Source organism: Bubalus bubalis, chromosome 21 (genome assembly GCF_019923935.1).
Source record: "Bubalus bubalis isolate 160015118507 breed Murrah chromosome 21, NDDB_SH_1, whole genome shotgun sequence".
Lineage (NCBI taxonomy): Eukaryota > Metazoa > Chordata > Mammalia > Artiodactyla > Bovidae > Bubalus > Bubalus bubalis.
The window spans coordinates 60181025-60202827 of NC_059177.1; the positions used below are offsets into that span (position 1 = coordinate 60181025).

Here is a 21803-nt window from a genome sequence, read left to right on the forward strand (position 1 = left end):
AGTGCTCCCCGCCGGCCACTTGCTGGGGGTCCTCCGGCAGCGCAGGCCCCAGTGTTCCAGATGGGACGGCATCTCTGGCCTACAGGCACCAGGGGCCCTGCTGCCCAGTGGCTCACGGATGGTCTGTGTGGGAGCAAGGACCCTCTCTCTGGTCCACAGGGTGAAGCGCTCCTCCTGGGTCAGTGCCCCTGGCTGCCCCACGGTCCTGCTGGGGCAGGATCCCCCGGTGCGCTGCTGACCCACATGGGGTCTCACAGGAAGAAACGAGTCTCTGACCCCCAGGGATGAAGAAAACTTCTTGGGGCCACATGTCAGGGGCTATCCCCCAACCTCCAGTGTTGCTAGGGGCTCCCTCTTAACCTGGAGGAGCAGGAGCCCGCCTGGGTGGCCATCTGCTATGAGCTTGGGCCTGAGACGTCATCCCTGGGAGGGTGTGTGCGCACACAGGCCAGCCCGCTGCTGCTCCTCCTCTCAGTCCTCGGGGGCTCGCAATGTATCCAGGGCTCCCGGCTGCCCCTGGCAGGGAGCAGGGGAGGGGAACCTGGCCATCCCCCCCCAGGGGCTCCCTCTCTGCAGGCTGCTATCTGCCTGACAGACAGCTGGGTTCATTTATTTCTGCTTCTATTAATTTTTAATCCCATTTCTGTTGATGTAATTTTTTGAATAAGAAAAATAACAACATGATTCAAATGTCAAAGTACTTATAAAAAATATACTCAGGGACATCCCTCACCCTCCCTGTCTTCCGAGCCCATTCCCACTCCTTGCTTGTAGGTAAAAATCTTGTTAGTTTCTGATTTATCCTTCTTGAGCTTCTTTTTGAAAACTGAGGCATTTCGAACATCACTGTCGTTTTTCTCATTTCAACAGAGGCATGATTTTGGCCTCAGAATCTCAGCCAGCAGTTAATCATTCACAGCCCAGCAACTTAAAATCTTCATAATCTGCATGTTTCCCTTTCAAAACCCCTCAGATGCCTCTCAGATTCCATTTAAACCCACTCTCTGCTTTCTGCTCAACTCCTCCATCTGTTGAGTCACTTGCTTGCTTTCCCTCTTTAAATTCTACTGATGCAGGTTTTTTCTGACTTTCTTCATAGTTCTCATTCTTCCTTCCACAGTTAACACATCTGAGAGTCATCTTGGAGAAACGGCATTGCCTCAACTGGAGTCTGCTGTGAGACCGTCTCTGTGAAGCAGGTGTGTCTCCCGGGAGGCCTCTCCTGGGGTAGGGTGGTCACAGGACAGGGTGGGAGCACTCTGGACAGCGCTGCCCACCTGTGTGCTCAAGGTCATGTGCTCACCACGGCGGGGAGGGGGGGGGGGCGTGTTCAGGGCACCACTGATAGGACGGAAGACCTCCAAGGTGAGATTCCAGGGTCCGGAGGAGACCTGCCGCCTCGCACAGTCCACAGTCCTGACAGTCCGGCTCACTACCCCCACCAGCCCCGAGCACCGGTTGCTGCGTCCCCATCGCTGAGCTCCCGGGCCCCTCCCAAGCCCCCCGACCAAGGCCTGCAACACGGCTTCTGGGTCCAGGGCTGGTGGAAACCTGACAGGAGGGGTGTTTCTAGGGTCGCTGGCAGCACCGTCTACCAGCTTCTCCAACAACCAACATGTGTCCCCGGCACCCAAGGGACGGAGCAGTGTTCAGGCGACGCCACAAGCTGGGAACCAACAGCCAGGTGCCGCCACATTGTGTTCACGTAACGGGCACCTGGCGTTCTCGTCGGAGGCCAATAGCACATGCTCAACGCTTGCCAGGTGTGGCCCTCTGAACAGGAGGCGGGATGGCCTGTGCTGCTCCTGGGAGGACGGCAGGAAGCCAGGCCCACAGGGTCCACAGGGACAGTCCTCCCAGAGGCGGGGCAGGCCGGAACTCCGTACATCCCAAAGCACCTCACATAAGATGTGAAGTGCTTTCTTGAGATTCTCACTCGGGTGAATAAGCCAACCTCCCCCTGCTTGAGCTGAGAAGCCAGAACCCTGTGACTCTGAGACCTCCGAGACCCCTGCAGACACTCGGGTTTACTCAGAACGGCTCTGGGTAAGACACCCCCTGGAGCCCCAGTGTCCCTGCAGACCACACAGCCCCATGTGACCCTCAGACAGCACCGGCCCGCTGCCTGCTGTGGGAGTGGAGCCCGCCCGGCCCCACGTCCTGTCTGGAGGTGGGCCTGAGCTGCTGCTGACAGAGGTGGGGCAGCCTGCTCTCTGCAGGGACCTGCGTGGGGCCTGCCGTTCACAGACGGCCCTTCCCGCCCCTTCTCTGCTCTGGGTCCTGCAGGGCTGGTGCTGTGACATGTAAGAACAGTGTCCTGACCTGGCACTCAGCAGGGCAAATCAACCACGTCAGGGCAGAAGCCAGGGCAAGGGCCGGGGGACGGAGCTGGGCCAGGAGAAGGGAGAGGGAAGCACACACCAGGCCCGAGCAGGTGATGTCCAGGGCTGGGCGAGGAGGCAGAGGGTAGACAAGGCAGTGAGAACCGTGGACGGGGATAGGGGGCTGGCCACCAGGCCAGGAGACCATCAGGGCCAACGCCCCTCCTGTGGGTGACAGATGAGGACGCAGGGAGCAGAGGAGGAGTAGGTTCCGCCACCAGGACACGCAGGGCCGGATGGGGCAAGGGGACCCAGAGGCCGGGAGAGGAACGAGCAGGGAGACCTGGGCCTTTCCCGCGGGGGCATGCTCACAGGAGACTGTCCGTGCGGGACGCGGGCCCTCCACATGGGGCTGCTGCAGCCTCCCACACCTCCCACACTCGCCACCACGTGCCACGCAGGCCGAGCCGTCCTGAGAGTGACCGGCGAGGACACAGGGGTCACGAAGTCCGCTCCCCAGAACCAGGGCCGTGTTCCGCGGCTCCCCGGTTTCTCCTGCCCGACGCCGCCGAGCACACAGCGGGTCAGACGGTATCCTCAGGGCAAGAGCCTGACCTTCGTGCCGCCCACACCAGCTCCCAGCTACTGGGAGTCCAGGAGGACCAGCTGAGGTTCCAATGCCCCAAAACAGGTTTCCACCATCAGTGCCTAAGCTTAAGAGGAGATGGAAGAAAAGAAGAGGAGCTTGACATGGCCAGTCCCTGAAGCCCTGTGCACAGAAGCTGAGAATGTCAAGGTCTGAGCCTTCAACAAACGAGGCCCAGTTTAAATAGGAACACAACAGCGATAGCCTCCGTTACAGAAACAGAGCTGTCCCCAGAAAAGGTGCCCAGCCCGCACCAGCCCCTCCGCCTCCCCCAGAGCCCCAGCTCCTGCTGTGCAGAGGGCTGGTGTCTACGCATCTCCATGGGTCTCTTGGACACTTTCAGTAACTGCCCACGACTGGGCAGGCACACCCCACTTAGAAGAAGGGCCCCTCAGCACAAGTAGGGAGTCTGGACGTGACCAAAGACGTGGCACAGGGGGACGGGATGCTGAGGACGCAGCAGAGGAGGGTGGCCCGCTGCCTGCACCCCTCGCACGCTGGCGTCCCCGACACCGAGGGTACCGGAGGGCAGCCATGGAGCAGGCAGCGCCCTCCTGCCCCACGGCCAGGCTCCACGGAACAGGCTGCAGTCAAGCCCACGAGACACCTCCAGCCTCGAAGCTACAAACCGTGATGGAGCCTCCAGGACGCATGGGGACGGCAGGCAGGGGGCCTGGCCCTGGGCTTGGGCGCAGGGAGAGCCACACGCTCACCGCCCCCCACCCCCGCCACGCCCTCAGGCGTTCTCTAAAAAACCAGCAGGACCAGCAAAACGAGCCCCCAGACAGTGAGTGAGTTAAGGCTGGCTTTTCGAGGGTCGCTGCGGGCCTGGAAGGGGCGGGTGCTGTCTCCGCATCTCGTTCACTTCAGAGGCCCACCCTCAGGAGAGCAGGACACGCTGCTGATCGCCGGCCCCAGGAGAATCAGCAACCACATGAGGCTACTGGACGCAAGGCCTCCTCCCAGAGCAGACAGCGGGGGCGGGTTCCCTGGACCCGCGGGACCCACCTGCCTCTCCAGGCGCCCCAGCTGCTCCTTGTAGAAGGCGTCGCGGCATCTCAGCTCCTCCTCCTGGGTCTCCAGCTCCCTAGCCTGTGGGGAGAGCAGAACCCAGTCAGCTGTCGGCGACTTAGGAGCCGAAGCCCACACCGTGCCAGGCCACCACCTGCCATCCAGGGAGGACCCTGCGGCACCAACATGGGCAAGTATGTTCCCAGCACCGGCCAGGTACCCACAGGCTCCACAGACAGGAGGGTGGCCAGACCCCATGACGACGCAGAGACAGAGGGGCTTCAGCGCAGCCCAAAGCTCAAAGTCATGGGGCGGCGGGGGTGGGCAGGGATCATGTCTGGGCAGATGGGACCCCCGGGCTCATGGGATGGAAGCACTGCACACACGTGCCACCAAATCACGCCCGATGTCCTCCTCCTGCTGAGCAAACCCCCTGCGTCTGGGGCCAGGGATCTGAAGGGAGCAGCATGGGAACCCAGCGTCCTAGGTCGGGGGTGGGGGGGGCAGCTGCCCTCAGCCTCCTGAGGGAGCAAAGAGAATGGCCGGTGCACACGCCGAGGGCCTCCCAGGGTCACGGCAGGCTGAGGCCGCGCTACTGGGCCAGCCCCTCCTCACCCTCACCCAGCTGGGGGGCCCTCAACAGCACCCGACCCCCGGCAGGCCTTGGCACACGCTGCATTGGGCGGGGCAGGCACTTGCATCCTGCTCCTCGCGGGGAGGCCGTGTCCCCAGAGCCCTTGGGCCCTCCCGGGTCAGGGACTCCAGCCCACCTCTGCCTGAGAACAGCGAGAGCTGGCCTGGCGCAAGGGCTGCAGAAAGAGCAGATGACGGCACCCGGACCAGGGGCCACACAGGGACCCAGGCTTGGGGGACACACGACAGAGCCCACAGCGGGCTCGCAGCGGCCCCAGGCCAGAGCGGAATGTGGACAGTGCTATGTGACAAGCAGGCCTGGGAAGCAGCCAGGCCGAGGAGGGGTGGGGTCCCCCAGGAAGGGGTGGGGGTGTGTGGAAGGTGCTGGCCTCATAAGGCTCAGATCCCTGCGGATGGAAAACAGACAACTGCAGTGGCCAGGGGCTCGCAGGGTAGCGGCCATCTTCTCCCTAAGGACGCTTCCCAACCATCTTCTGGGCAAAGCACTGAATAAAGCACGCTCTGCCCAACATGGAAGTAAAACGTCCCCACTGTGCAGGCCTGCTCACAGGCCGTGGTCCGGAAGGGGCAGGGAAGGGCGGGGACGGCGCGCAATGAGGTCGGGGGGCAGGGGAGGGCGCTCAGCGTGCCTCTGCTCCAAACACGTGGAGGGGACAACCACGGGGCCAGGCCGTGCGCACAGCCAAGACGCGAACACCCAGCAGCAGACGGGCACGCAGGCTGGGGAGGCTGAAGCCACAGGCCTGGGTAGGGCTGGGCATAGGCCAGCTTCAGCCCCAGAGCCCAGGGCTCCCCCTGAACAAGCAGCTGCGGTGAAAATCCTGAGGATCCCACGTCAGGCCATGGTTCTCAGTCTGCCTGAACTTGCCTTCAGCCCAGACACCCAGGCTCCAGGCCCTTGAACCCCAGGCCATGGCTGGGCAGTGCGGGACGGGCCTGTACCGGGGCAGGTGTAGGCCACCACGAACATGCTCAGCAATGAGACAAGAAAACAGAGAAACAAAGAAAGGCCACAATCAAACCTTCGGCTCAAAACAAGCCTGCAACCCAAACTCCAAACGTGAGAGGAAGTGTAAGCTCAGAAAGGCTGTCAGCAAACTAGCAGTCACTGCAGATTCACGTGACGGGACACTGTGATACGGGACTTCTAAAAACTTTTTATTATGTAAAAATGTGTTCAGTTCAGTTCAGTCGCTTAGTCGTGTCCGACTCTTTGCAACCCCATGAATTGCAGCACGCCAGGCCTCCCTGTCCATCACCAACTCCCAGAGTTCACTCAAATTAACGTCCATCGAGTCGGTGATGCCATCCAGCCATCTCATCCTCTGTTATCCCCTTCTCCTCCTGCCCCCAATCCCTCCCAGCATCAGAGTCTTTTCCAGTGAGTCAACTCTTTGCAAGGGAACATTTCATGCAAACATGGGCTCAATAAAGGACAGAAATGGTATGGACCTAACAGAAGCAGAAGATATTAAGAAGAGGTGGCAAGAATACACAGAAGAACTGTACAAAAAAGATCTTCACAATCCAGATAATCACGATGGTATGATAACTCACCTAGAGCCAGACATCCTGGAATGGGAAGTCAAGTGGGCCTTAGAAAGCATCACTATGAACAAAGCTAGTGGAGGTGATGGAATTCCAGTTGAGCTATTTCAAATCCTGAAAGATGATGCTGTGAAAGTGCTGCACTCAATATGCCAGCAAATTTGGAAAACTCAGCAGTGGCCACAGGACTAGAAAAGGTCAGTTTTCACTCCAATCCCAAAGAAAGGCAATGCCAAAGAATGCTCAAACTACCGCACAATTGCACTCATCTCACATGCTAGTAAAGTAATGCTCAAAAATGTGTTACTGTATTAAAATAATATTAAATAAACCCAGATATTACAATAATATTAAAATCTATTGAATAATATAAGTGTATAATACTTTTAAAAGCCAGACAGTCATCACTGAGCATCGGATGGTAAACGAGGGGAGATCCTGCTCCGTCTCTGGCACCCACCCTCTGTTCCCCAGGCCCCTACAGCAGGCCACCCCACATGCACACACTTCAGTATTTCTCTAACAAATAAGGACTTCTATTTTTCTAAACAGAACCAGCAGCACTACATACCAAAAAAAAAAAAAAACAAAAAACCAAAACCACACACAATGAATTACTTAACATTATCAAATATACACCCAGTGTTCAAATTTCCAGTAGATAAAGGAATTTAAACATGTAAGTTTAAGCTGCTTAAAAAGGTAAATGAACTTCTCATAAAAAAGAATAAATTATGAAACAGGCAAGTCCCCACACACGCAAATATTATAAATTAAAATTCCTTTAAAACAAGGAGTCAAATGCCTAAGACAAGCCCCAAGCTGAAGGCAGTAGAGGAAGCGGGGGCTCAGCACAGAGACGAGGGCCCCAGGATGCCGTGACAGGGGTGCTGGGAGACTTGGGGGAGAGCGCAGAGCTGACCCCAGGGCCCCGTGTCTGCTCAGGATGGGGGTGCTGGGGGGCAGCAGAGGAGGAGGGGATGGGGGGGTCTAAGGAAATGAGGGGGCAGGCGTGGTGGCTGGAGGAGAGGAGGGGAGGAGAGGGCAGAAGAGAAGAGCTCACACAAGGTTGCAGGAATCAGGGATTGCGGCCTCTGAGAGGGTCCTCAGGGTCCCGAGGCCCTGCGCTCAGCCCTGGAGTGACCCCCAAACCCTGACGCGTAGCGGCGGCCGGGCAAGAGGCAGCAGGCTCCAGGGAGGCCATAGTCGTGGTCCCGGTCCAGAGCCCCCAACTCACCCACAGACTCGGAGCCCACCCACCTGGGGTCATGAGCTGCCTTCTGGGGACAGCCCCACAGTGCGGAGCTGAGAAGCCTCGGCCCAGCAGCCTGGTGGGCTCGGAACAGGACTGCGGCCGTGAGAGGCCAGGGCAGGGGCCGAGTTGTGACCAGTGCAGCCCCATGGCCACTGCGCGGTCACATGTGGTCACTGCGCGGTCACACGTGGTCACTGCTTAAAACCACTCAACGTGTGACTTGTTATCTGTCAATAATTAATATAAAATGCAAACCAAATAATCTTACCCTTAAAAAAAAAAATTCCACTTTGGATAAAATAAAAGGAAAAGGAAACCCTACTATACGCCACTTACCAGAGACCCAGCCCCCACACTGAGGATTCCCGGAACAAAAGGAAACCCTTCGCTGGTATAAACGCATGGTGCAGGGCCCGCTGTTGTGATTTGTTTATGCAGAAGGTTCAGCATTCAATCAAAAATTTAAACACACAAACAACACAATAAAGATGTACCACAAGAGGAAACACTCAGCAAAGCCAGCTGCAACAATGGTCCGGATGCTGAAGTTAACACGGAGGGACTTTAAAATAACCATGATTAACACGCCGGAGAATCCAGCAGGAAAGGGTGGGCACCACAGGGGAAGCGGTGGAGACGTCCCACGGGGAGGCGGGCGCCCCCTCACCCCCTCGCCGAGGCCGCTGGCCCCTGCTGGCCTCAAGACCCTGTCTCTGACCGCGGCCTCTGACCGTCTGGCGTGACATGCTTGAGTGTGCACGCCCTGAGGTCTCCCCAAGCACCGCCCGACCCGGCGTGTGGCCTCCAGCTTCTCAGGAAAACGTCAGCAACTTTTCAAAGCCTTCTACGTCCCTCCTTTCTCTAGCTTTTCTTCCCGAGCGTTTGGGTTACCCTACGTTTGCACCGAACTGTCCCCCACCTGTGAGGCAGCCACTGTGCTCAACAACGGGCTCTGATGGTTCACAGCAAACGCCCCGGAGGGAAGTCTGCTTCCACTGGGCAACCTGAGTAACGGCCAATAAGGCTAGCCTTGTGAGTGGGGTCCTCCAGGAAACCCCCAAGCAGGAAAAAGGATGCTGACCTCTGGGGATGGGGCTTTGAAGGACTCCAGTCCTTTCCCAGTCCCTTTTGGGCTTCCCTAGTGGCTCAGATAGTAGAGAATTTGCCTGCAATGCAGGAGACCTGGGTTCAATCCCTGGGTCGGATAGATCCCCCAGAGAAGGGAACGGCTACCCACTCCAGAATTCCTGCCTGGAGAATCCCATGGACAGAGCAGTGTGGCGGGCTAGCGTCCACGTGGTCAGAAAGACTCGGACACGACAGAGGGCCTCACACACACACGCAGCCCTCTTCTGCCCAGGCTGCTGGGTTTCACCATGAATGTGTGTGCTGGTTTTCAAGGTCCCTGCTTAGGTGGGGAGAGGAGGATGGGAATAGCACATTTTGAAATGCCACAAGCCTTGCTGTCCTTACTGCAACTCACCATTTTTTCCTGAACGAACGCCTCTGGATGGCTACAAGCCTTTGGTCAATTTTCAGTTCTGAAAAAAATAGGCTCTGAGCATCTTCATTGCTTTTATGGAAGAGAGGGTCTTCAGAGGCCCCTCCCCCACCGTCACGGACACCACCCAAACTATAGAACAACCAAAGAGAAATGCGAGAGATCGTGGTTCATTAGCAGACTGTGGACAGAGCAAAGAACCATGAACATGGAGATGAGTCAATAGAAATTATTCAGACTGAAACACAAACAGACAAAGCATGAAAAACAGAATGAAGTGGGGCTCCGAGGTCTGCAGGACAGTATCACGTGGCAGAGCACGCGTTTGCCGAAGTCCCAGGAGGAGAAGAGAAAGACGGTCAAAAATGAAGATAAAGGCCAAGAATTTCCCAAAATTAATTGAACGCCACAACTAGACCTGAGAAGCTCAGCAAAGCCCCAGGCAGGGCGCTTCTGTGGAGTTCTTAAAGAATTCCTGAGGTAACCCAACATTTTTTGAGCATAGATTGTCACAGTCTTTTTTAAAAAAGTAATTTTGAGAATAACTACTAAAAATGTAACCAAAAAAGGCACAAATAAAAAGTCAGTAGAGAAGATAAAACGAAATTCTAAAATATACTGATTCATCTCCACCATCTCCCTCAAAAAAGTCTACAAGAAAGTAGCGACTGAGGAACAAAGGGCAGATGAGACAAACAAAGCGAGCACCAAACGGCGCATCTTAAAGGCACTCGCGCCGCGGACCACACCAAACACACTCACCCCTTAGCTCCCTACTGCTACTGCAAGAACTTACCAAAAACTCAGACGCTTAAAACAATGCAGACTGACTCTCGTGCAGTGCTGGAGGGCAGAGGTTCGGGGGTCTCACTCGGCTGAAACTGTGGCGTCAGCAGGGCTGCTTCCTCCTGGCAGCGCCGAGAGGACTGCTCCTCACCTTCCCCGGCGCCCAGCAGTCGCCTCTGCTTCTTGGCTCCTGGCCTCACGGTGCCCAGACCTCTGAGATATCATCACGCCTCCTCCTCTGCCTCTCCTGTTCCCTCTTTCCTGATGAGGACACTGGGCTCCCCGGGGTGATACAGGGTCCTCTCCCCGTCACATACTCTTAAGTCAGTCACATCGCAGAGCCCCATTCATCACAGGCCTGGGGGTCAGGGCACAGACATCTGTGCGGGTCGCTATTCTGCTCACCACACACCCCCATGCAAAGGCAGAACTCCAGCTATACGTTATTCATAAAAATGATGCAAAAACGTTTTTAGAAATGGGAAAAGGATACAGAGGGCAGACTAAGTTTAAGGAAGTTGGTGAAGCTCTATTAATATCAGATAAAAGAGAATTCAATACAAAACACATTACCAGGCATAATATAAAGAAGGCAAGTTCACAGTAATAAAAGAGACAGTTAGTCAAGAAGAGATAACAATTATAAATGTGTACAGACCTAATAGTTTTTTCCAGTAGTCACGTATGGATGTGAGAGTTGGACCATAACGAAGGCTGAGCACCGAAGGATGGAGAAGACTCTTGAGAGTCCCTTGGACTGCAAGGAGATCAAACCAGTCAATCCTAAAGGTAATCAATCCTGAATATTCATTGGAAGGACTGATGCTGAAGCTGAAAATCTAATACTTTGGAGTCAGAAGAACTGACTCCTTGGAAAAGACCCTGATGCTGGGAAAGATTGAAGGCAGCAGGAGAAAGGGATGACAGAGGATGAGATGGTTGGACGGCATCACTGACTCAATGGACATGAGTTTGAGCAGACTCCGGGAGTTGGTGATGGACAGGGAGGCCTGACGTGCTGCAGTCCATGGGGTCGCAAAGAGTCGGACATGACTGAGCCACTGAACAGCAACAATGCACCTAATAACAGAAACCCCAAACACATAAAACAGATCTGACAGACCAAAGAACATGGACAAACCCACAAGCCACAGTCAGAGACCAGCATCTCTGAAAACTCTGACAGAACTGAACCAGGAGCTGCAGGGCAGACAGGTTCCGCGGCGGCAGAGTGAGAGGAGAACCAGCCCGGGAATCGCAGGCTGGCTCCCCCGCGCGACCCCGCATCTGACCCACTGCCCCGCCCCACCCCTCCCCCACTGCCTCTCAGCAGCACCCAGACACGGGGCGGAAGGTACAACTTCAGTTACAACAGAAACGGGGATCAGAGGTAACTCCTCAGCGACAAGGCTGAGGCAGCAAAAAGCTATAAAAAATATAAAAACTCAACAGACAGCAACTCAAGTGCTTCTTCAATTCATCCAATCATCTGGTGAGGAGGGAGCAAGTAAACCCATTTAACAGACAACCAAACCGAGGCACAAAGTGATGAAGTCTCCCAGAGCCACCCAGCGAGGATGCGCAGAGATGAGATGCCGCCATCATGGACTCTCCCCCGGCCCCCAGGACCACACCAGGGAAAGAAGCCTCCCAGGCAACAGGCTGCAGGCTTGACCCGGGGAGCAGGAAGGTGCGGGGAGGCCAGATGTGTTGACCCGAGCCAGCCCAGAGCTCTGAGCAGGAGGCTGATACGATCTGACTGATTCATGCTTTAAACCCAGCTCATAGAAGGCGACCTGGAAGGCTGCTGCCCATGAGGACGGCCTGACCCCCTCTCGTCAGGTGCACGGCATCTGCAGTGGCTGCGAGAGCTGCCTCTGCAAAAGGGCAGCCCGGAGCCTCACGGAGGAAACCCTGCAGGCTTCAGCTGCGCACATCTCACGAAGAAGCGTGGGAGAACAACCCCACCCGCTCGCCCAGGGGCAGCAGCAGGACAGCACTGTCCTGGTGTCTGCAGATGGGTAGGCTGGAGAGACGAGGCGGGAGGGGGCCACCCGCTGCTCCTCAGGCTGCAGCGCCCAGAGCTCAGAGACCGGCTCACACAGCCTGTGCCTGGGCCGGGGCCCTCGTATGGAACCGGGCCGTGGACCGAGGACACAGGCGCTGGGCAGAGCCGGCCGCTGGGCGAGGGGCCCACCCCTCTGCCCAGCCCTGCGGAGGCTCCCCAAGCACCCACCTGCTGGACGTGAGCCGACAGGTCTTCAGAGGAAAGAGGCAGGGACGAAGCCCCGGACACACTGGATGGGCGGGAGGGCCCTGGTCACACCCCAAGCCTGTGCCTGTCCCGAGGCCCCAGAGAGACACGGGCTCTGGGCAGCGCCGTCCCCACACCGTTGGCCCCATGACAGGCGCGACCACAGAGTGTGGGGACTTGGAGGAGCAACCCCGGCGCAGGCGGCCCCCTGCTGCCCCGCAGGGCCCAGGTCAGAGAGCCACAACAGGCCAGGCCTCGGTCACTCAAGGCTGCCGCTGCTTGGAGCTGCTCAGAGCAAACACACTGACACCCGTCTCAGGCAGTGCAGACCTCTCACCCACAGGAGGGATCACCAACCCGGACCAACAGGAGGCGCGCTGTCCCAACGGGGGCAGATCCAGCCACAGCACCTGCAGCGTGCACCCCGAGCCCTGCGGGAGCTCCCTGCCCTGGGAGTGAGCACGGGCTGTCACCCTGCTGAGAGCCGACTCTGTGTGGGCGTGTGCACACGTGTGTGTGCGAGTTGTGGACACTGCCGCCTCCCCTCACTCCCCGGCCCCCGACGCGGGGACTACCCTGGGCCCCGGGGAGCACTCCTGAGGGCGGAGTCTGCGAGCTGCTCCACCCACAGGGATGACCCGGAAGCCAGAGGTCCAGCATGCAGACCGGGCGGGCCGGGCCTGCCCCATGTGGCCCATCCTCCTCTCCCTGGCCTGCGGCAGTTGGGGTCACCTGGTCCCACACCAGACCCCCGCCAGGTCAGGCTGCCAGTGTGGGTCACTTGCGTCCTGTTCCTGGGGATCCAGGAAGCAGAGGGAACTGACCAGCGCCCCACTGGGGACAGGGCACCTCCAGGAGCCCAAGGCCTGTGGTCATCCTGCCCACCTGCCCCTCAGAGGGGTGGCGGGGGAGAACTGACACAATAGGGGTGGGCGGGGCCTCAGCGACGGGAGGCGGGGTGTTTTAGGCAGGGACACGGACACTCAGGATCGCCCCCGTGAAGGCCCGTCTCTGCTGGAGCTGGAAGCTGGCGGCAAAGAGGAGGAAGAGCCCATGGCCAACATCCAGCTCACCCGAGAGGCAAGGAGGCGGGCCCGGGGCGTGGCCCTGATGGACCTCTCTGAGCAGAGGCTGCAGGAGGGGAGGACCCGTCTTGCGGGGGCTGCAAGGGGCGGCGAGCGTCAGGCGCAAGCCTCCAGGTGGGTGGGGCAGAGGGTCCCGGGAGGGATGGAGGCAGAGGCTCAGCTCACAGGGGAGCGATCACGGGGCCTGGCTGAAGCTGCCCGCAGGCCTTTCTGGGCAGGACTCCAGGAGGGGGCAGAGGGCCCTGCCAGCCCCACCCGCTACCAGAGCCCCTGGCATCCAGGATACAGGGCACCCACAGCCCACGTGCTGGAACTACTCGGGGAGCGGCCACCCTGACAAGCTGTGCACCAGACGGAAGAGACCCCTCAGAAGGGCCCAGGTTGGGAGCAGAAACTCTGCCAGGCAGCAAGAACAGAGGCTGCTCCACCCAAATGACCCTCGGGAATCTCGCCTTAAAGCCATCAGGTGCGATTCAGCACATTAATGGAATAAAGGGGAAAAACACACGGGCATGAACAGATTCAGTAAAGCAACTGACAAAACTCCAGACACACTCATGGAAGAACTGCAACTCAGCCGAGAAATGTGACAGAGAGCACCCAGAAAACCTGCCCTCACACCAGACTCAATGGTGAGACGCTGGGCATCCGTCCACGCCCACAGCCAAGAGAACGCTATCCAGACAATGACGACAACCATTTTTATTCTCAATTGTACTGGAGGTCCAGCCAGTACAACAAGGCAAGAAAGTAAATGAAAAGTCTTAAAATTCCCATCCTGGAACTTGAAAGGAAAACGTAAAACTGCCATGACACTCAGAAGACATGACTATATGCAGGAAAACCTAAGGAAACTACACTACAGCAGAGAAACTAACAATAATATGGTAATAAGTGAGTTTATCAAAGCCACAGGGTACAAGGCCAATACACAGGAAGTAATCATATTTCTATATATTAGTAATAAATTAAAAAAATGAAAAGAAAAGCAATACCATTTTCATTAGCATCCAAAAATATAAAATACCTAGTAATTTTTTAATATAAATCTAACAAAAAAGATCTGATATTACTGCACAGAAATCTATGACACGTTTCTGAGGAGACCTAGACACAGAGACAGGGTGAGAGAGACAGGAAGAGAGGGGAGAGAGACTGAAGACTCGAGAATGTTCTGACTGCAGCTCTCTCCAGACTAACCCACAGAGGCTACCCTGACAAACCGATTCTAACATTGACACAGAAATGCACGGAACCTAGAAAAGCCAAGTAACCTTGGAAACAACAAAGCTGGAAGACTAATACACAAGATGAGCAGACCTACCATACAGCTACAACAATAAGGAGCCCTGCTGACCCAAGAAAAGAAAGGGACTGAACTGAACAGAGTCCAGAAACAGCCGTGGCACAGCCAACTGCAGAACGACAGAGGTCCTCCCGCAATCCAAGAGGGAAGAACAAGCTTTCAAATAAAGGTATATCCCTACCTGCACCTTTTACAAACTTTAGTTCACGCTAGATTAGAGACCTAATGAGAAAGATGTTTAAAAGTTGAAACGCAGCATCAGTAGAATCCCTATCAAAACCTAAGCTGCCTTTTTTCTTCTGTAGAAACAAAAATATGCCCTAAAATTCACGTAGAATCTCAAGGAATCCCAAAAAGTCAAAACAGAAAGGAAAAAGTCAGAGGATTCACACCTCTTGACTTCAGAACTCTCCACAAGCTCAGTGGTAAGACTGTGGTGGTGATATGAAGGCATATAAACCAACCGGAGGAATTCAGAGCCCAGAAATAAAGGTTTATCTTTATAGTCAGCTGATTTCAACAAGGGTGCCAAGCTCACATGATACAGAAGTAACAGTCCTTCAGTGGGGCAGGATGATGCCAACACAGTAAGGCATCCACGAGCAAAAGGAGGGAGCTGGACTCCTACCTCACACCACACAGAAAAACCTAAAACGGACCAAAGACCTACATTTAAGAGTTAAAACTTAACACTCATAGAAGAAAATATAAGGGTACATCTTCATGTCTTTTAATTTGGCAATAGATCCTCAGATATGACACCAAAACCACAAACAATCACAAGGAAAAAGCAGGTCGGTTGAGCTTCATCAGAATTTAAAACCTTTTAGTTTCTAAGGACATCACCAAGAAAGTGAAAAGATAGGCACAGAATGTGTGGAAACATCTGCAAATTATTATTTCATAAGGGACTTGTATCAGAACACAGAAAGAACTCTTACAACTCAAACATAAAAAGGGCAAACAGTCTGAATAAACTTTTCTTCAAAGTGAAAGTGAAGTGGCTCAGTCATGTCCGACTGTTTGTGACCCCATGGACTGTAGCCTACAGGCTCCTCCGTCCATGGGATTTTTCAGGCAAGAATACTGGAGTGGGTTGCCATTTCCTTCCAAGAACATATACAAATGGTCAATAAGCACATGACATACAAAGAGCTGCCACTCACACCCCCCATAACAGCTACAGTCAAGAGTTCAGACAGTAACAAGGGTCTGACAGACCAGGGTACAGCCAACGCCACACCAACACGCTGGGGAGGAGCTGAAACAGGGAGCCTCTTTGGGGAACAGTATGGTAGAGCCCCAAGAGGAGAAAGGTAAGAGTCACCAAAGACGTGTGTCCAACAAGAACCCATTTATGGATATTTTTTATAAGCATTATCCAGGATAACCAGACTATGGAAACAATCCAAGTATCACCAGCTGGTGAGCAGAGAAATACACAGTGGTCCATCCACACAGTGGAGCACTGCTCGGCCACAGAGAGGAATGAAACGCAGTACACGCTGCAACATAGGTGGACCTGAGCATGTTATGCTCGATTTAAGCAGCCAGACATAAGGCCACATACCACAGGACTCTATTTGCATGACATGCCCAGAACAGGGAAGTCCACAGATACAGAAAGTAGACCAGTGGTTTCTAGGGGTGGGGGCTGGGGCAATAGGGCATTATTGCCAATGGTAATGGTTTGGGGGGACAGTGTGAAATGTTCTAGAATCAGTGATGATTACTCCAAAATTCTATGAATACTATTTGCTAAGAACAATAACCTGCATGCCTTAAAAGGGTGAATTTTATGTGAATTATACCTACAATAAGCTGGCATTTTTTAAGTGCTTCTAGAAGAAAACAAAAAATGAAAAATATCTTCATGACCCAATATAAGCAAGATGTTCTAGACAGAAAACCAAAATAAATAAATGCAGAAGAAAAATCTGACAAATGGGACTTAACAAAAGAGATTACTCTGAGAGTAAAGAGGCAGGCCCCAGACTGGGAGAGGAGAGGCACGTTATGTACCTTCAACAAAGGCTGGATTCAAAAGGTATAAAGAACGCCTACAAACTGATAGAAAAAGACAACCCAATTTTTTTCTAAATAGGTAAAAGATTTGAACTGACATTTCACAGAAGAGGCTATTTAAATGGCCAATAAACATTTGAAAAGGTACTCAACCTCCATAAGCATCAGTAAATGCAGACTACAACTGCGCTTCACCGCCGGGAGAGCCCCAGCGCCGGCATCTGACACTAAGGAACGGGGAGAGCTGGCGCACGGCGGTCAGCAGCTGCTCTGCTCCTGCCCTCACTCCCAGGTTAGTGTTCTGTGTCTGAACCGTGTGCATACATGCTTTCCAGAATAAAACATCTGACTAAAAAAAAAGAAAGGGGGCTAAGGACCGGAGCCCAGGACCTCACAGGCTACTGGAGGGACTGGAAATCCGTGCAAGCCCTTACAAGCACTGGGTGGTCCCACTTTGGGTGAAGCACCAGAAACCAGCGCTCACAGCCACAAAGCACAGGTGCAGAAATGCGTTCCTGCGTCACCCATCCGGGACCCACACTGGAAACAGCTGTGTCCACATGCGGCCTGGCCGCGAGCAGTGGTCCCCGCAGACAAGGGGACAGCACCAGCGGCACAACAGGGGAGAGCGCGGGAGCACAGCGCGCGGGGGAGAGGCCCCGGGGCGGGAGGGCGGCCCGCGTCCTCTGCGGGGACCGCTGACCAGGCGGGGCGCCCTCGTGATGCACAGCTGACCCAGGTCTTCAGCCAGGCGTGCTCACACCTGGGGAGAGCCCTGTGCCGACTGGATCCCCATGCCCCTTTCTATGCTGCAGTAAAACATACACTTACATGAATACAGTAAACATATATTTAAAGCCCTTGGCCAGCTAAGAAGGTGGCCAGCTCATTAGAATAAGAGCCTCTGGCAGAGGGCTGGCAGCTCCCTGGAGAAGGGGTCCTGGTGGAAACAGGACCATGGGGTGTCTCCTGGGCGCCTGCCACCCCAACAACACGGCTGGCGAGGGACAGGGCTGCGATCGGAACCCAGGCCGGCCTCCAAGCTGGCTCCTTCCCCTGAGCCACATGGCCTGCTGTGATGGAGGAAGCCCAGGAGCTGACCAGGCAGGCGCCTCCCGCTGGCTGGACCCACGGCCCCCGCTCAGTGGGGAGCCCGTCCAGAGTCAGAGTTGGAGCCAGGCCCGCAGCCCCAGGAACATGGCCACACTCTGGGCCTGAGCTGCGATGCAGGGCTCCCCGCATGGGGCGCTGGGCCACTGGGGCCATGGGCACACACCCACAGGCAGGCGCTCTCACACACACATGGACACCACTGTGATGCAAACGCCCTAGAGGCCTCGGTCAGGGGCGGCCATCGTGATCTCAGCCGCTTGGCAGCAAGGGCTGAGGAGCACAGACTGGACGGCACAGTCAGCGCTGCTGCCTGCAGCCACGGGGCAGGCGCCCGTCACAGCCCCGCCCGCGCGGCCTCGTCACGGGAAGGGCCTGCGGCACGCTGCCCCAGCCCTGCCGCCCACTGAAGCTGGAACCGCCCCACACGGCGTGGAGCCTGGGGGACAGGAGAGCCACACACCGCCCACAGATGAGGGGTCAGGAGCCCAGAACCTGGAACCCAGCTGGTCTGCAGTAGCTCTGGGAACAGCCTGCAGCCCCACTCCCATTATGATGTGCTGAGGGACTCAGAGGACAGGCCGGCCCTGCAGGAAGGGCAGAGCCAGCAGAAACAGACACAAGGACAGACGCCGGAGCTGCCTGGACCACACCAGCAGCTGCAGGCCGACCTGTCAGACCCAACCTTAAACCCCATCTGTGCACCTGCCCCACCTCCCCAGAGGCCCCGGAGCAGACACAGCCCTGCGGCTGGCAGCGCAGTCTGCGCTCAGAGGCCTCCCCAGGCCCATGGGTGACGCCAGGCCACCCCGGAGAGCGGGCTCAGACCCAGGGAGGTGGGGTACAGGCCAGGCTGTGTCTGTGCACCCCCCGCCAGCTCCCTGCCCCAGCCAGTGGGGCTTCAGGCCGCGGCTGGGCTCAGGCAGCCACAGCCAAGCTGTCACGTGGGCAGAGGAGAGGCCGTCCTCCTAACCGCCGAGGTGTGAAGGCCACCAGGTTGCCATGGTGACTGGTCTCCGAGCTCACCGGGCCCGCACAGACATGCTACCGCTTCACGTGCCTCCATTTATTTCCTCTTAGAAAACACACGCGGGGTAGAGGCACAGCCGGCACAGCTAACAGATGTGATGAAAGTCAGGCCGCGAGGTCGAGGGCAGTGGACACTCTGCGAGACCAGTGGGTCTCTGGGGACACGCTCCCTCGGCAGAGCCCGGAGCAGGAGGGGGGCTGGCGTCAAGCCCCAGGGCGCCCATCCACAGAACAGGAGGGCAGCTCATTCCTGATCTCTGGGACAGAGGGCCTCGCGATGCATGTGAGCAGAGGGGAGAGGGTCCCTGCACCAGGCCGCCCGGGGCCGCACACGGGAACCTCGCCCTCGGCCACCGCCCCCCAACAGGTCCGGCCACCCGACCCTGTGCCAGGCCCCCAGGCTGTCTGCAGGCGGGGAGGCGAACATGCTAGGGACGGGCCTGAGCCTGCTGAGCAGCTGTGGCTTGGCCCAGCCTGCCGGCGGCACTGACCCAGGCCAGCAGGGAAGAGGTGCAGACACTGGGGCCCATGGAATCCCGGCCTGGGGAGCGGCCTTGCCTCACCCACAGGGCCACAGACATGAGACTGCAGACCGCTGACAGGACGGAGACCTGGGCCCTCTTTGGTAACTCTCAGTGCCCTGGACATGGCATTCCGACAGCTGCCAGGAAAGCTTTTCATTAAAAAAAAAAAAAAAGAACTGAGGAAAATCTATCTGGCAAACCCCCAAGGTAGCAGACTGCAAAGAGAAAACACCAAGACTGCTTCCCACGGGCCCTGCACCCCTGGCTTTTGCTCACTAGTCTGGCTGGTGAGGGGGCTCATGGGCCATGAGCCGGCAAGCCAAGGCCAGTGGCCCCCAATCTGCCGCTCCAGAGCCATGGCCCCGGGGGCTTTCCGCCTGTGGGCCACTCATCGCTTAGGGAACCAAGCCCCTCCAGCTGCCAGACAGGGTGATGCCAACCAGAGAAGCCCACCTCTGCTGGAAAAGCACAGGCCTCGCCCTAACCAAGCCAGAACTAAGACCCCACACCCTGCATCCCCACCCCCTGGTCTGCCGGGACATGCCATTCTCGTCCACCTCTGTGCTCAACCGCTCTTGAAAAATCTGACGAGATGAGCAACTCTGAGGTGCCCAATACTTGAATAAGCCAGAGGGAAATTCTCCAGCTCCTGAAATACAAGTTGAAAAGAACAGGAGAAAAGACGGAGACTGGCTGAGTCCGAAATAACACATCATCAAGTGCATCACACAGCCCTTCCTGCCTCAGGCTTCAGTCCCGTGAGACGGGACGGGCCTTGGACGCCGCACACCCGGGCTCCTGCCGCCGAGGTCCTCCTGGGCCACAGACTCCCATGCATGGCCCGCCAGACTGCGCGCTCCAGGGCGGCAGGACGCACGGCCAAGGCCACTGTGGGGGCCAGCCCTCAGCCCCCAGGATGGACACACCTCTACGGAGCTAAACAAGACTGGAGTACCTCCAGCTGGAAAACCGTAAGACCAGAGGACCCAACACATCAGCTGACGTGTCTCTCCTGATGCGTCTGTTGTCCACGTTTTAACCCAATGTGACAAACACCGATGTCTAACTCACCAAGCACTGCAATAGAGACTAGGTTTACCAAGGTGAACAGGACACCCCCTCTTCCAGGACATTACAGTCGGGAATCCAACGGGGAGTACAACCAGCTTAAAGCAAGTCTGCTGTGGAAAGTACAAAAGCAGGAAGGATTGCAATCCGTCAAGTCTCAGTGGTGACACCAGAAGGCAGAGAAGTGGTTACACATGTTTGTGTGTGCATGGTGGGCATGTGTGTGTATACAAGTTTTATATGATTTACACACGTGTATGTGTGTGTATGGTGGGCGTGTATGTGTGTACATTACCTACTAAAGAATCACTAACATTTTAATGCTCATTTATATTTTATCAGGTTCATTACCACTTTTGCTGGAATTACTTCATCAAGTTATTCTTTCAGAAAAAGTTTGGATGTTACAAACTTTACTCATATCTTTACATGAGAAAGTTTTAAAATTGTAACTTTAAAAACAATGGTTTAGAATGAAAATTGGGGAAAAAACACACAAAAAAAATACAGTCCCAGAAAGAAAGAAGAAAGTGTGTGACTCAGAAATATTTGCAGAAATAATGATTTAAAACTTGGCAAAGTTGGTGGGAAAAAACCCTACAGACTCAAGAAGCTGAATCAATCTGAAACTGGGTGAACCTAAAGAAATTCACTCCCAGACAAATCACAACCAAGTTTTTGAAGACTAAAGACACAGAAAAATCTTGCAAGTAGCCACAGATAAACAGCATGCTGCCTACAGGAGAATGACTGGAGCGACAGTGGGCTTCTCACCAGAAACCGTGGGGCAGGAAGACGTGGCATGTCTCCCAGATGCTGAGAGAAAGGAAGCCGTGAACCTTGAAGTTCGCATCAAAGGACCTTCTGCGCGAAGCAGAAACAGACCTCATCAGTGAAGGAAACTGAAAAGAACCTGTCCCTGCACATCCGCTGTGTCAGAGGGAGTTTGTCTTGAGGAAGGAAGTACCGTGGAAAGAAAGGGACGAGGGGAAGGGAGTGAGGAAGGCAGGGAGGGGACGCTGAGGGAAGGCTGGGGCATCAGAGATGAAGAAAGGGAAGGAACGGAAGCAGGAGGGGAGTGCCTCTCTTCTCAGGTGTTAAGGGTTATTTGAAAGTAAAAACTGCAGCGCTGAGGTGGTTCCCAACAGACATGTGAGCACTTTCATTAAAGGGGGAGGGAGAGCACACGCGCAGGAGGCAAGGCTGGAGCGCTGTGACGCTTCTACATCCCACTTGGAGCCGTGATGCTGGCACCAGAAGACTGGCACGTGGGCCTGTGGGATCCACAGAGCAGGGTTACAACAAAGAAATGAGACTCAAATTAAATCTCATTCGTTATGCAAAAAAACTGAAAACAGATTACAGATCTAAATTGAAACGTAAAACCATAAACCTCTTAAACAAAAATACAGGAGAAAAGTCTTCATGACCGAGGGTTAGCTGAAGAGTTCTTAAATATGACATCAAAGCATGATCCATAAAAGAAAAAACTCATGAGCTGGACTTTATCAAAGTTTAAAAGCTTTGTTCTGAAAGACCATGATGAGAGAAATGTTCACGAATCACATATCTGATAAAGGACAACATGCAGAGGCCTCTGTACAGTGAACAGTGAAGAAATCAACCATCCAATCAGAAAACAGACAGAAGACTTGAATGGACACCTTGCCAAAGAGTATC

At 55.4% G+C, this 21803-nt stretch overlaps 1 protein-coding gene across 2 annotated transcripts in view; it reads right to left on the minus strand.

Annotated features, from left to right (window-relative positions):
* CHCHD6 (coiled-coil-helix-coiled-coil-helix domain containing 6) overlaps positions 1 to 21803 on the minus strand; it is a 97265-nt gene that overhangs the window by 20892 nt on the left and 54570 nt on the right. For both annotated transcript variants that reach the window (XM_044934299.2, XM_025272903.3), the window contains exon 5: positions 3976 to 4059. In XM_044934299.2, the coding sequence (XP_044790234.1) occupies positions 3976 to 4059 (84 nt within the window). The remainder of the gene's footprint in view (positions 1 to 3975; positions 4060 to 21803) is intronic.